Source organism: Taurulus bubalis, assembly GCF_910589615.1.
Source record: "Taurulus bubalis genome assembly, chromosome: 21".
In the NCBI taxonomy this organism is placed as follows: domain Eukaryota; kingdom Metazoa; phylum Chordata; class Actinopteri; order Perciformes; family Cottidae; genus Taurulus; species Taurulus bubalis.
Window position 1 is genome coordinate 6,628,006 of NC_136609.1, and position 13,383 is coordinate 6,641,388.

At 45.0% G+C, this 13,383-nt stretch overlaps 2 protein-coding genes across 3 annotated transcripts in view; one reads left to right on the top strand and one right to left on the bottom strand.

Annotated features, from left to right (window-relative positions):
- Nucleotides 1-39: 39 nt before the first annotated feature.
- Nucleotides 40-5,828, top strand: LOC306753103 (calsequestrin-2-like; the record flags this gene model as incomplete). The annotated part of the gene is made up of 11 exons (XM_079236940.1): nt 40-282; nt 1,990-2,074; nt 2,271-2,371; nt 3,281-3,389; nt 4,079-4,152; nt 4,799-4,929; nt 5,003-5,048; nt 5,123-5,177; nt 5,274-5,374; nt 5,465-5,539; nt 5,619-5,828. The coding sequence occupies 11 exons, from the start codon at nt 40-42 to the stop codon at nt 5,826-5,828; spliced, it is 1,230 nt and encodes a 409-aa protein (XP_079093066.1).
- Nucleotides 5,829-11,306: 5,478 nt separating this feature from the next.
- Nucleotides 11,307-13,383, bottom strand: part of LOC306752741 (vang-like protein 1) — a gene marked incomplete at both ends in the record, with an annotated part of 31,901 nt that continues 29,824 nt past the window's right edge. For both annotated transcript variants that reach the window (XM_079236541.1, XM_079236540.1), the window contains 3 exons: nt 11,307-11,567; nt 11,677-11,911; nt 12,055-12,205. In XM_079236541.1, coding sequence (XP_079092667.1) covers nt 11,307-11,567; nt 11,677-11,911; nt 12,055-12,205 — 647 coding nt within the window. The remainder of the gene's footprint in view (nt 11,568-11,676; nt 11,912-12,054; nt 12,206-13,383) is intronic.

Genomic DNA, 13,383 nt, shown 5'->3' on the forward strand with positions numbered 1-13,383 from the left:
TTCTTTACAAACTTCATTTCCTGGTGACCGCCTCCTACGATGCAGCAGCTCTGGCTCTCTCTGCTGTCCGGCCTTTGCTTCCACCTGGTTCTCATCTGCAGCGCCGAGGAAGGTCTGGAGTTCCCCAATTTCGACGGCCGGGACAGGGTGCTGGATGTCAGCGAGCGCAACTACAAGAAGGCCCTGAAGCGGTACGACCTGCTGTGCCTGTTCTACCACGAGCCGCTGCCGGCCAGCAAGGGCCTGCAGAAACGCTTCCAGATGACGGAGCTGGTGCTGGAGGTGAGGAGGAGGAGAGCCGAGGAGTTAAAGGAGTAGAGTTAGTACAGAGGGCATGGAGATTAGTGCCGATATTCTTTCTTCAGGATGGAATTTGACTTCATTGCAATCTATAATGCCCTTTATTGCTCCTTTAGAATATTTTCTACAGTTTAGAGAGAGCACTTCCTTTTCTTTATCTGTGGTTGGTGAATATTTTCTTGGTTTGCCAGGTTGTGAAGGTGTAGCCCTTTCTATATGGTAACAATGTAGTTATACATGTTAGTAATCCATTCATAAATCATTGTTTTGTCAATTTTCAAATGTTGAGGCCGCAGTTTTTTATGTTTAATAAAGGCTATCAATAAATGTTTTTTGGTCCAACCAGTCAAAGAAATATGAAATAATTAATTCCTCAAACATTCAAATGTCTTGCTTTGCTTCGTCCCTTGGCAACTGGCATAAACAATTAAAAATGTTCGCTACCGTCTATGTCCCATTTTCTAGGTACGTAACATGACACACGTTGCCTTGATATATCCGAGGCGGCTGGCGAGCTATCGAGCTCAAATCCCTGAAGGGTCACACCGCCGCATTCTATGAACAAGAGACCCTGAACGCCTCAGTCGTCCGTCTGCTCCAAGTGGAGATGGGTTCACAGCTGTTTTACACAAAGCCGTGACTTTAATCCCATCACGGCCTTCCTGTGGGTCACATGCATCCAGGGACGGTTTCTAGGTCACTCTGCTAATTAGAGCTAGTTCCCAAAAACTCTCTACTATCTGGCTGTCGACTAGAAATAACTGTCGCTTCCCGTTGTATTCGTGAGGTACAAGTACGATACAAGGGGACACATGTTTTTACTTTAAACAGAGCAGAAACACATTCAGTGGTGTTTTTTCTAAATGTCCTTTCCTTCCTCGAGCTGAGAGGAAAGTAAACTCCACAGGGGGCACACGCACACACACACACACACACACACACACACACACACACACACACACACACACACACACACACACACACACACCTCAAGCAACTCTTTGTGATTTCTTGTTTTCCAAGGAAAGGTCAGTCACAAGTCTTAATTGACTGCAAAGTCTGCGTGTGAAACCTTGTCACTCAGAAAACGCCTTTTTCCTCTTTCCCGTCCTTTTTGAAATGACCTTCATCACCCTTTCATGAAATTAAAATGAACATAATTAAAAAAAAGGAAAACTCCAGGTCATTTAAGCCCCCAAACTAACTCATGTATCTGCATAGAATAACTACTATATACTTAATTTAGCCACCATGAATGACCATGAAAAGGATGAGCTGGTAAATCAGTGGAGCTGTCCGTGGTGCTGAAGTTGCAGGCAGCTTTTTAACTGTGACTTTCTTTGACGATTCAGTTGCTAACATGCTGATGTTAAGCAGCTTTTAACATTACTTCAGCACGATAGCGTGCCAACATTAGCTAATTAGCCCTTAACACAGTTTAGATTTAAATGTGGTATCATTTGGCCGGTGGTTCAGAATGTGTAGCACGGTGACAAAGTGCAACGTCGATGTGTAGCAGCGTTCAAAGTCAAAAAGTGTGGTTTGAACTTTCTCTGGTTTGAACACTGTTAAGATGACCGGACTGACATCCACATTTCTGGTCACAGTTTTGCCAGAGTTGTTTTGCACGATGTGCATTGCTTTTTAATGGCCGTACGCTGACTGACATTTGTCTGTGTGACCGCCCAGCTCACAGCTCAGGTCCTGGAGAACAAAGACATCGGTTTTGGGATGGTGGATTCCCAGAAGGATGCCAAAGTAGCCAAAAAACTGGGTATGACTCACATGTTCTCATTCCACAGAATCAGTTGCATTACTGTGAATGCTGAATGTCAGGACTTTGCTTCCATCCAACATCAGTATTTCTCTGTCTATTCCTCTCCCTTTGCTTCCTTTCAATCCATTTCTCGAAAACGCAAAGCAAAAGCGAATGAGCTTTCTGAAAGTCACATACCCCTCCTGTTGAATAGGTCTGGAGGAGGTGGGCAGCTTGTACGTCTTCAAGGACGACCGGGTCATCGAGTTTGATGGGGAGCTCTCGGCAGACACTCTGGTGGAGTTCCTCTTGGATGTGAGTGAAAAATCGGGTTTGGCTATTTCAAATGTTTTTTTCTTAATGTGTAATCTTCAAGCAATTAACGACCTGCAGCCTCATTAGAATACGTGCAAATTACTTATTTCAAAGCAAAACAAGATTCAGCAGACATTTCTGATAAATCATGTCATGTCATTATGGCTCACAAACACTAGAATACCCAAGAGCCTCAGCTGCCGTCGCTTTGGCGAGTCAGAGTTATGAATCAGAGCATTGGAGAAGTAAAAAACACGTTGTCTTTAAAACTTGGCCCAGAATTCAAAAGTAAAAAGATTTAAGTGACAGATCATGCTTTTGGTTTTCTTAGCACTGTTTAGCTCCGTAGTTGGATGTTTTTTGACAAAATGCACCAGGCAGTTAATGTCTACATCTAACTTGTTTTATGTAGGCCAGCACATGTTTGTACCTGTGACTTTTTTATCAAAGAAATATTATTTAATGCAGTTGTTCATCTTTTGTATTGATGAATTAACTGGGAGAGTTTAATGCTGAGGAGAAATGAATGTGCCAGACATTCCCATTCTTGTGGAGGGTAGATGTTGAGGCTACAGCCAGCAGCCGATAAGCTTAGCTTAGCATAAAGAGTGTAATCAGGGGGAAACGGCTATCCTGGATATCCTGTACAGATTAAATAAATGAGATATAACGTGTTAATCGGACAGCTTTAGCGGTGTTGGTAAACAGATTTTGTTCCAGCTGGACAGAGCCGGGTTAGCTGTCTCCAGTCTATATGCTAAGCTAAGCTAATGGCTGCTAGCTGTCGCATCTCATTCAGCAGAAGCACATATACGAGTGTGGTATCGATCATCTCGTCTAAGCCTCACAGGTTTCAAAATACGTTTCTTACCAGTGAAATCCACCTCCCTGTGTTATACCGCCCCCTAGGTGCTGGAGGACCCGGTGGAGATGCTCAACAACGCCATGGAGCTGCGAGCCTTCGAGAGGATGGAGGAGGACATCCGCCTCATTGGCTACTTCAAGGGAGAAGATTCATGTTAGTTTACCAACAAACTCGTGCTAGCGTCTATTTTAGCAAATGATGCGTTTATCAATGCGTTAGTGTTTGCACTGATACACATAAGGAGTGTGTGATGGGTTAAAACATCAACACTGTTCCTCTGTCCTCTTAAAGTTGCCTCACTGTGTTCCCCAGTTGCTGATGGGATTTAGAGGCTAATGGAGCTACATCTCCATGCTAAAGGGAAACCTGATTCCAGACTGTGGCGCTCGGCCCCTCGAGAGCCTTTAAATAGATTCTAGTTCTCTGTCTAATAGGTCAAACTGCAATTATAGTTCCGCGGAAAAAAAAGGGAGTGAAAGTTAGACAGGGAAGATGCTATCTGGTCCGATATGACAGTGGCATGAAGTTTCATTATGGAGCCTATTTCTGTCCAGAGATAGGCTGGTCCTTGGTCGTGACCTTGTCGGGAGCAGAGCCAGGAGCGCGTTACAAGCGTATAAAACGGCATTACGGGAGGAGCTGTTACTTTGGGTGGAGACAGTAGAATCAGGATGGGAAATTGAATGAAGTGAGTGCGCTTCACCGCTCGCCTTCCCGATCACATACGCTAGATTTGGGCTGTGGATGTGAGCAGAATGGGAATGATAAAGTCCCACACTTGAATCTGTTTTTACTTTCTGCCAGTTCCTTATCTCTCTCTCTCTTTTTTTTTCTTTTCTCAGACTACAAAGCTTTTCAGGAGGCCTCAGAGCGTTTTCAACCTTACATCAAGTTCTTTGCAACATTTGATAAATCTGTAAGTCTTGCTGTGAAAAATCAACTCCTTACCTGTATTTATAACATCCTTTATATCAAACTTTTGATTCCTCTCACACGGCTTGTTAATACACCGTTTAATGTAATATATCTACATCCATTTGCATTTTTGTAGAGTGAGATGAGAAAAACCCCAATCTAATGTCTGAAAGTATGAAGCAACAGCAGGCAGCTGTTTAGCGTAGCTTAGCATTATTATTTTAAAAACTGTGGGAAACAGCTAACTTGGCTCTGTCCAAGATGTAACAAAATCCACCTAGCACATCTAAAGCGCACTAATTAACATGTTACATCTTCTTTGTTAAAAATCATACAAAAAATGAAGTGTAAAAACAACCGGCTGTGGTTTTATGAGGGACTATTTGGGCTAGAAACAGTGACTTCCTCTAAAGCTCACTAAATAATACTATAACATCTTAATGAGTGCGCTTTAGAGGCGGTGAGAGTTTTTTCTGTTTTCAAGTCAAACAGTTTAGTGTAAAATGTATCTCGTCAAAAATAAATTTAGCAAATGAAACCATTGAGTTTGTCGAGCTCTAATAAATGTCTAAACACCTCGTAATAATATCCCCGCCTGCTCATCATAATGGCCATGTTTTGTGTTTTTTTTTATTTTGATAAAAAAGGTAGCCAAACATCTCTCCCTCAAGATGAACGAGGTCAATTTCTACGAGCCGTTCATGGAGGAGCCGGCCATCCTGCCGGGCAGACCTCTGTCGGAGATGGACATCGTCGAGTTCGTCAACCAGCACAGAAGGTCGAATAGATTTAAATCTTTTTCGGGTTTCTTCAACGCCAGAACTACCTGGTTAAACATCTGCTCTTTACAGGGCTACTTTGAGGAAGCTCCGGGCGGAGAACATGTTTGAAACATGGGTGAGTCAGTGTTTCGGGCTCACAGAATTGTCAATTTGAGGTACAACACTGAACTTTTTTATATGTATTCCCAGGAGGACGACATGGACGGAATACATATTGTGGCGTTCGCCGAGGAGGAAGATCCAGGTCTGTATCCCCACCTTTTGATTTTGCAGTTGCTTACCCTCATCTTCTTTAGCACCTGACGCTGAGCTCGGGCTACTCTGTTCTGTCGTCCTCCAGATGGCTACGAGTTCCTGGAGATCCTGAAAGACGTGGCCAGAGACAACACCAACAACCCAGAGCTCAGCATCGTCTGGATCGACCCCGACGACTTCCCTCTGGTTCTGCCTTGTCGCCCGCTTCAGATTTCCAACGAGATAATCTAATTGTGTTACTGATTGTCTAAGTTAACTTGTCTCGCCCCCTTGCAGCTGACAACTTACTGGGAAAAAACCTTCAAGTTGGACCTGTTCAGACCTCAGATTGGTGTGGTCAACGTCACCGATGTAAGTAGTGGTTCAAATCTTAAGACTTCACCGTAGCGTAGCGGCCCACCTTGACTCTCTCGGCGCTCCCGCGTTCCAGGCGGACAGCGTGTGGCTGGACATGTCCAACGACGAGGACCTGCCCACCCCCGAGGAGCTGGAGGACTGGATAGAGGACGTCCTGTCAGGGAGGGTGAACACGGAGGACGACGACGAGTCCAACGACGACCGGGAAAACCCCGACGGCTACGCCCCAGAGGACAGCTACGAGAGTCACGACCCAGATGACGAGGACGACGGCGACGACTAACCTGAAGGTCAAGGGGTCAACGTCATATCAGTTCAGACCTGGGTCAGAAAACTAAACTAGTTTGGCCCATTAGAGCCACATCACTTACAAATTCCAAATAATTCAAATTTAGAAAAAGTAAAAGGCAACATATGGTCTCCCAAAAAATAAAACTCTGTAGACGGTGGTTTAAATAGTTAGACAGATAAAACTGATTGAAGGTCATCATGGCTCCAGTTTTTGTTAAAGTCAGCACAGGGCATGCAGCATGTGTAGACAACGTTAGTCCAATATTTGCTCTCTCGCTCCATTTTGGTCTCCACCCACAACAGAGTGAAACCTCTGGCTCTTTAGCTGCTAAATGCTCCACTGTTAGCTCGCTGCTAACCTCGCCTCACTGCTGCTTGGTGCAGGGCTGCGCTGGAATCGTATTAATTTGCTTAGAAAGGTTCAGAGTGAAGAAAAAACATTCGTATCAAAGTGGAATCCTCTAAATGCTAACGAAAGGTGCTTCAATGCTTCCTTTGCTATCTCCTTTAGCACAAGGCTAAATCCTTCACAAAAAAGGAATTAATGCCGTCCCACAATTCCTTGCAGCAGCACTAGATCAATAACAGTCGCCATCCAATAATTACATGGCCGAGTTTAAGTGCTGTCCTTTCCGAAATCTTTTTGATTTGTCCTTCACGTCTTTCCTTTGACCTCATGATGTTTTTCATTGAGGAAAAGAGGTTAGGAAAGGACATCGGATGCAAATCTTTTGGACTATTTGACCGTAACCCCGTTTTTTAGAGCTTTTCCCAGAACAGTAACGAAGCGGATAAGATCCGCGCAGAGTGAATCAAAGCGTGAAACCAAAACGACCACCTGAAAGACGCTAAAACGCTGCGTAGAGCCGAGAGAAACGACAGAGTCCCAAAATAATTAAATCACATTAAACGTATGTTAATATAAACATATTGATCGTAGCAGCTTTAAGGTTGACGTGAATGATAAGATGACTTGTGTGTGAAAATAAATGACAGTTCTTTTAGGTATATAAATAAATCTTGAATTGTTTTTCTTGGGATGGCATAATAAAAGTACACAGCCACTATGTGCACGTCTCTTAATGTGAAGGTCCTCGTCATTGGGTCCACACTGACGCTCAAGACAGCAGATTGGCACGTTTCCTCCCTTGGTCAACGAGCATGAATTATTCAACCGGTGGTGAATAATTCAGCATCATTACGCCTCCTAATGGGAGACGGGACCTGGACGGTGAGGCTGGGGGGCGTTGAGGCTAAAAGGCGGCCCGACCCCCGGCGTGGGGAGCGGACACACACTGCTGGACATGAATTAATAATACGGGGCCTGGCGAGAGTCGCCATTTCCCCCTGGAGGTGTGGATGTGAAGCAGTGTGTAAACAGGATGTTTGTGGGGGTCACACATAACCCACACAGCGCATCAGAGAGGAGAGCAGCGCGTGTGTGTGTGTGTGTATTGGACGTGACCCCGGGCAAGAAGACGTGTTGTGAATCTCTAGAGGGAAAAAAAGGGAAGCAGACGGTGTCATGGTGCCAAGCGCTGTGATGTTCATGTTCCACCGGGGCCTTCAGGTGACACGAGCCCCGTGAATGTCAAGTGAGATGGTGTTTTACATGAGCCCACTAAAAGGAGGGCGGGAGGACTGCAGTGTCACTTCCTCCCTCCACGAGAGCGTCAGGTTCAATATAAAAGGAACAAAGAGCAGGACCGACGGGCGCGAGACGCGTTGAGGTGTAGAGTTCTGTTCAAACACGTGACCAAAGTCATTACCAAACCAATAGAGCGGAGGAATGAGGGGAAGAAAAGCATTCCATTTAGATGCAAATGCCCCTCATCTTCCTCTTCCTCCTCCTCGGTGTGGATTAAGACGGGGACAGATGAGTTCCGACAGGTCGGCCTCGCGCTCGCGGAGGTATGAGGTTGTTTGTTTTCACCGCCTGGACACCCAACATTCATTTACCCACAAGGCCCGGCTGCGCCGCTCTGACAGGCTGATGGCAAAGCCAATTACCCTCGAGCTTCCCGACAAGAGAAGAAGTAGAAAAAAAAAGCCACCAAATAACGGCCAGACAAGCCGGAATGTGGCTCCGTGCGCGAGACACGCGGGGCGGTTACGCGTAATGGGCAGCGACACGGCAGAGCGCCGGTGGAGCCGCTGCATATGGAGATGCTGAAGTCTGAAGACGGGAAAGAGGTAATGAAAGAAAGAAGAAAAATGTCGTGCAGTTTGATTGCAGGGAGAACGGGACAAATCCAAATCACCTGTGGTAAACTTTGCTTTCTACGGGAGCCTGGAAAGGTCACGGTCACAATATTCTGATTTGTTAGCTCGTTGTAAAAGTGTAAAACCACCGTCAATTTACAAAATAATGTTACATGTGCCCTTTAATTATTACTAAGTATTCCACAGAGCTGTGAGGTTTAATGATTATCTAAAAAAATGTAATTTTAGATTATCTCTAAAAATTGAAGAGACAAAAACAGCCTCAATAGACCAGAATATAATGCAGCAATTAAAGGCCTCTAGCAGTGTGAATTGTACATTCCATCACTCACTCCTCCCTTTTCCAAAACCACAGCAACGCTATTCGGTTCGCTCTAACAATTTTCAGGTGATTATAGACCAATGAAAACATAGTTATGAATATCATGTTTAATTTATGCTAATCCCCCAAAATCCTACACACTGGCCCTTTAAGCATGTTGGTTTTGAGCAGAGTCCTCATTTTCACGAGTAAGTTTGGTGCCTTTTAAAGTATTCACACACTAACCAGCCACCCTTTAAACACGCTCCTAATGAGGCATTCTGGGATATGTAGGAAATCAGAAAAGGGAGACAAAAAAGGCATCAAACACATTTGTCCACATACAGCAGTTTTACAAATGTTCATAAAAATGTTTATTATTGTTTTCATACAAACGCTAATACCTGTGAAGGTGAAACATGTCTTACATTGCAATGTCAAGTCATCATCAGAGCTGTGCCGACTAAACAGAGGACTGTAAACCAGCAACAGCGTGGCAGACGGCGGTGATGTAGGGGAGGAGGGGGGAGGGTCGTGTGAATTGGAATGGCATACACACACATACACACACGCGCACGCAGACACACACATGCTTGTTTACATAAATAGTTACAGTGTAAAAACAGGAGGCACAGTCACATTGGGATCATACAAAGTTCATCTGTCAGCAGGTACAAAATGTGACCAAGTGTTTTTTTTTGCGTTTTCCCCCAGGTGCTTTAACAGTTACAAGTTTACAATGAAATAAAGTTTTTTGCTTAAGTTACCAGCATATTTGTGTGTTTGTAAAAACGTTTTTAATGGAAGCATGTTGCGGCTTCCCTCAGGCAGACAGCATGACAGTGTTCTGTTCAGCAGCCAGGGGGCAGTAGGGGACAAGCACAGGAGATAACATCAGGAGGACCTTTTTCCTTCTTAAGCGAGTTACACATGAGGGTGTTGATGTTTGTTTGCCATTAGCTGGATTCGTCTGGCTGATTCATCAGGTGAAAGAAACAGACTCCCTTCTGACCTCGAGGGATTCGCTGTGAGCGCCTTCGTCAGAGAACACAGGTGAGACCAGGTAGTGAGGGAAAACCAGACGGTCCTGTTGGAGGGAGGATCCGCCCTGCTGCGTATCTCACTACTCATACACTCTTATGCAAAACGCTGAAACCCAATGTTTATTGCTGTAAATTCTCAAACAGTGCCCTTTATTGTCTTGGTAAAAGAAAATAATAATGTCCATTTCCACAGCACTGATTCCAAAACACTCAACACTCTTAAATGTGAACATTTGATTCCAAACTGAGGACCATAGTTGAAAGTCACATGATTCCTGTCTCTCTGCACGGCGGCCTACCAGGGTTTGGCTGGTGAAACCTTAGTTTTTTTGTCCGGATCATTGTTTGTTGTTGTAATACTCGTTTTGGCCACATGGGCTGCAGTCAATCTCTTCCCCAGGTTCTGATGACTGAAAAGTTGTCTTTCAGGTGAGTTTTAATTTACGTCTGTTGCTAACACACAATACATGAATTCAACATCACATGACCTGGAACTGACATGCCTTTAGCAAAACTGTTTCTTTACCTTCCATCGGTTTCCCTTTCTTTCAAAAAAGAAGTTAAAGAATTGTGATTATCCTGGCAAAACCTGCGTTTATGAATTAAAAACCTCACTTGTTCTTAAGTTGGAAACACAAGAGAGAAAAAAAAACTTAAATCAGGCATAGAAAATGGATCCCCAGGAAAAAAAAAAAAAGTTTAGCAGCGTTCCTTCTTGTGGGTCGTAGGCTTTTAATGTGAAAAAAACCCAAAGGAAGTGTTGAGCTTTGTTGTTGGTAGATTAACGTCAATCCAGAGTACGGCAAAGAAGAAACGAGTAGAGAGCAGATCAAACTAAAGAAACTCGGAGCAGCGGTGGTGAGTGTGACACCAGAGTTAGTGCTGTGGAAAATGCACATTATGCCAGATTCACCATGTGAGCTGTTGTAGTACAAGGCTGGTAATTCATTTTTTAACCTTTGCTTTATTAGCTTGTTAACCTGTTCCCCCTGGATAAACTCATTTAAAAAACTTGCTTGAATATGATAATTTACAGTATTTCAGTTTCTCTGCTTTGTAGCCCATATAGGGAGAATTCTCCTTCGGAGTAATCAGTAGTACTTTATACCCGTGGCGCCGTCTCTCCTCCTTATTCTTCTTTTCCGCCGTGACAGGCAGACAAAAAAGTCCCGAGGACGTTACTGAACCGACGAGGCGGGGCAAATGTTTTTTTGGGCACGCGTCCAGAGTTTTTTGGCATTATGATCCGGAGCTATGTCGACTTTCGCCCCGGTGTTAAACGTGCCGTGTGTCTGTGTTGTTCCCAACTGGAGTGGAAACATGTCTGGGATTTTGCTCCATTGCACCTGTGAGAAGAATCGGGTTCGAGAGAGAAAAGTTTGAGGAGAGAGCGGAGAGCTAAACAGTCTGAGATCACATGATCCGCCCTCTCAAGGTGAATTCCTTTCATTTAGAAAACAGACATAGATGTGCATTTAATGCAAAGTCTGATTGACCTTTATTTTTCTTCTTCTGTCAAATGCTTTTAATTTGGTTGAGCATCCGAATGCTTTCAAATGTTGCAGACGAGGACATCTGTCGTGTTTCCGTTAGGTTTAAAAACAACCTAAATCCAAGTCCAGCACCGTTCTTAGTGGTGTGTCCGTCCGTCCCGTGGAAACAAAGACAGCGGCGCCGTGTGGAAACCTCAAACGCTCCCGTATGGAACGAGTGATCGTTCCTGCCTCTTTCTTTTGATTTCATCCAAATGAAAACATTAAAAAAAGATCAATATATTCAAACATGAGTGTAATATATATATAGGATTCATATATAATATATATAAAAAAACAACTGCAAACCCACAGTGAAAACATTTGAACAGTGAAAACAGAGTGAGGAATAAAAAAAAAAGTTTGGGTTCCTACACGGAGGTTTCGGACTGTAACCGCAGCACGAACTTGTGCGACTTGGGGTCGATGAATTCCTCCGACATCTGGATGTACGGGATGGTCCTCGTCGTCACCACCAGGCTGAAGTCCACGCAGCGGAGCAGGAAGGTGGCGCCGTCTTTCAGGCCGCTGGTGACCGACGCGTCGCTGACCAGCGTCCACTGGCGGGCCAGCCAGTGGTCCCGGCTGTACTGCAGAGTGGGACCTGGGGTCAGGTAGCACTCCAGGAACGCCTGGGCGGGGAGGGAGACACACACACACACACACACACAGTTATCACAACTCACAATAAGTGGACCGCTCACGCGGGAATGAATCTTTAAAAACATTGTACTCGGGGACCTTGGGCGTCATGTTGTTGGTGATGCAGAAGGCAAGGTGCTGCTGGATGCTCTCCATGCTGTGGCAGTGCTGCTGCCTGGTGGTCCTCAGGTACTTCTGCAGGGCGCGCGCCATGGAGGGGAAGATGGCCTGCGCCGCCTCCCGGGGGTCCATCACGTCGCCCGGGGCTTTCTTCTGCTCCTCGTCTTGCATGCGCTTGATGTGCGTGAACGCCTCCTCCACCGCCACCACCAGCCTGGAAAGACGAGGGAGAGAACAAGACGTTTCTCTCTGAGCTGACGGGACTCCTGATCGGAATATATTCTATCACTAAAGACGCACCCCGATTTATTTCATGTGCGCTTTCTTAATTGGCGAAACGCCCGGAAACAAACTTACCGCGCTTTACGCTTGCGCACGCGCCTCTCGTGCTCCGCCTCCTCGTAGTACAGCTCGTTGTGGCTGGTGTCTCTGCGGCGGGCGGCGGCCGCGATCATGGCCCTGGACTGGGAGTGGGCCAGTCCTGCTGCGGCCGCGTTGTTCCCCGGACCTGTCGAGGACAAACAGGTGAGACGGGGATGTCTTAAAAGCCTTAAAAGACGAAGGGAAAGAAATCTTTGGTGATGACATAAAGTGCAACGTGCTTTTAAAGTGGAGGGGATTACTGATGCACATAGACCACAGCCCATTTCCTTTTATCACCAGCAATATAAAAAAAAAGATGTGAAAAGCCGCACACGGTCGTAATATTTAATTGTTCCGAGCACCGTGATCATCGAAAAAAAGACACGGCTCACCCACTCTTCATTATTGATATTCAAGCATTCCCTTTCCTCTGCCATTCGGTGCCTTCAGGAGTCTAATTAAAAAGTGTCTCGGGCAACTTCAAAAGTTTTTTTTAGGGTGGAACGAGGACGGGAGGCTGCTGATGAGCCACAGCCTGGTGTTAATGCAGGTTAAAAGAAGGCAGAGCCGCTGAATTATTGATGCGGGGCAGGGATTGTGCGTGAACAGAATAATTCATGGGACGGGGGGGTTTGCAGCTGCAGCCTGCGCTCAGGGGTTTACTTTGCTGCACTTAGATGGGATTTATGGGCAAGAGATCTCGCGCTGAGAGCCATGTGTTGCCACGAAGAGCAGGTAGACCTGGCATGCGTTGAGACACTTTTTCTATGGGAGATTTAAAACGCCCTTAATAAAAAGAAATAAAACAAAGTAATGCAGGGAATGGTTGAAACGTTACGTCAGATCACGCCCGCGCAAAATAAAAAAGGAACACGACTCGTTAGATGGTTGAAGCCGGCGATGAGGGCATCGGTTCGCATTTTTCCTCCTGAGGTTGATTCTGTTTTACAACTTGTTGGTGGCCGGCTGCAGCTACTACACCGCAGGATGGAAGAACTACCCACATGGAAATGAATAGCCGGTGGCCCTAGTATTTACACTACGGCAAAATAGCATTAAAAAAAATGGAATAACAAAAGTAGCGCGATGAATGAATCCAAATGCAACGGTGTTAAAATAGAGATAATTCTCTGAAACTGAAAAGTAAGAGTAAAAAGTATGCTGCATTAAATATTTTGCATTAAAACTAAAAGTGTAATTTACAAAAAATTAAGCGACACAGGTACATGTAATGGGAGTAAATCTAACTTGTTACTATCCATCTCTAAATACAATACACATTGGTACATGCATGCTATAATCCGTATCATAATTAAACATGGG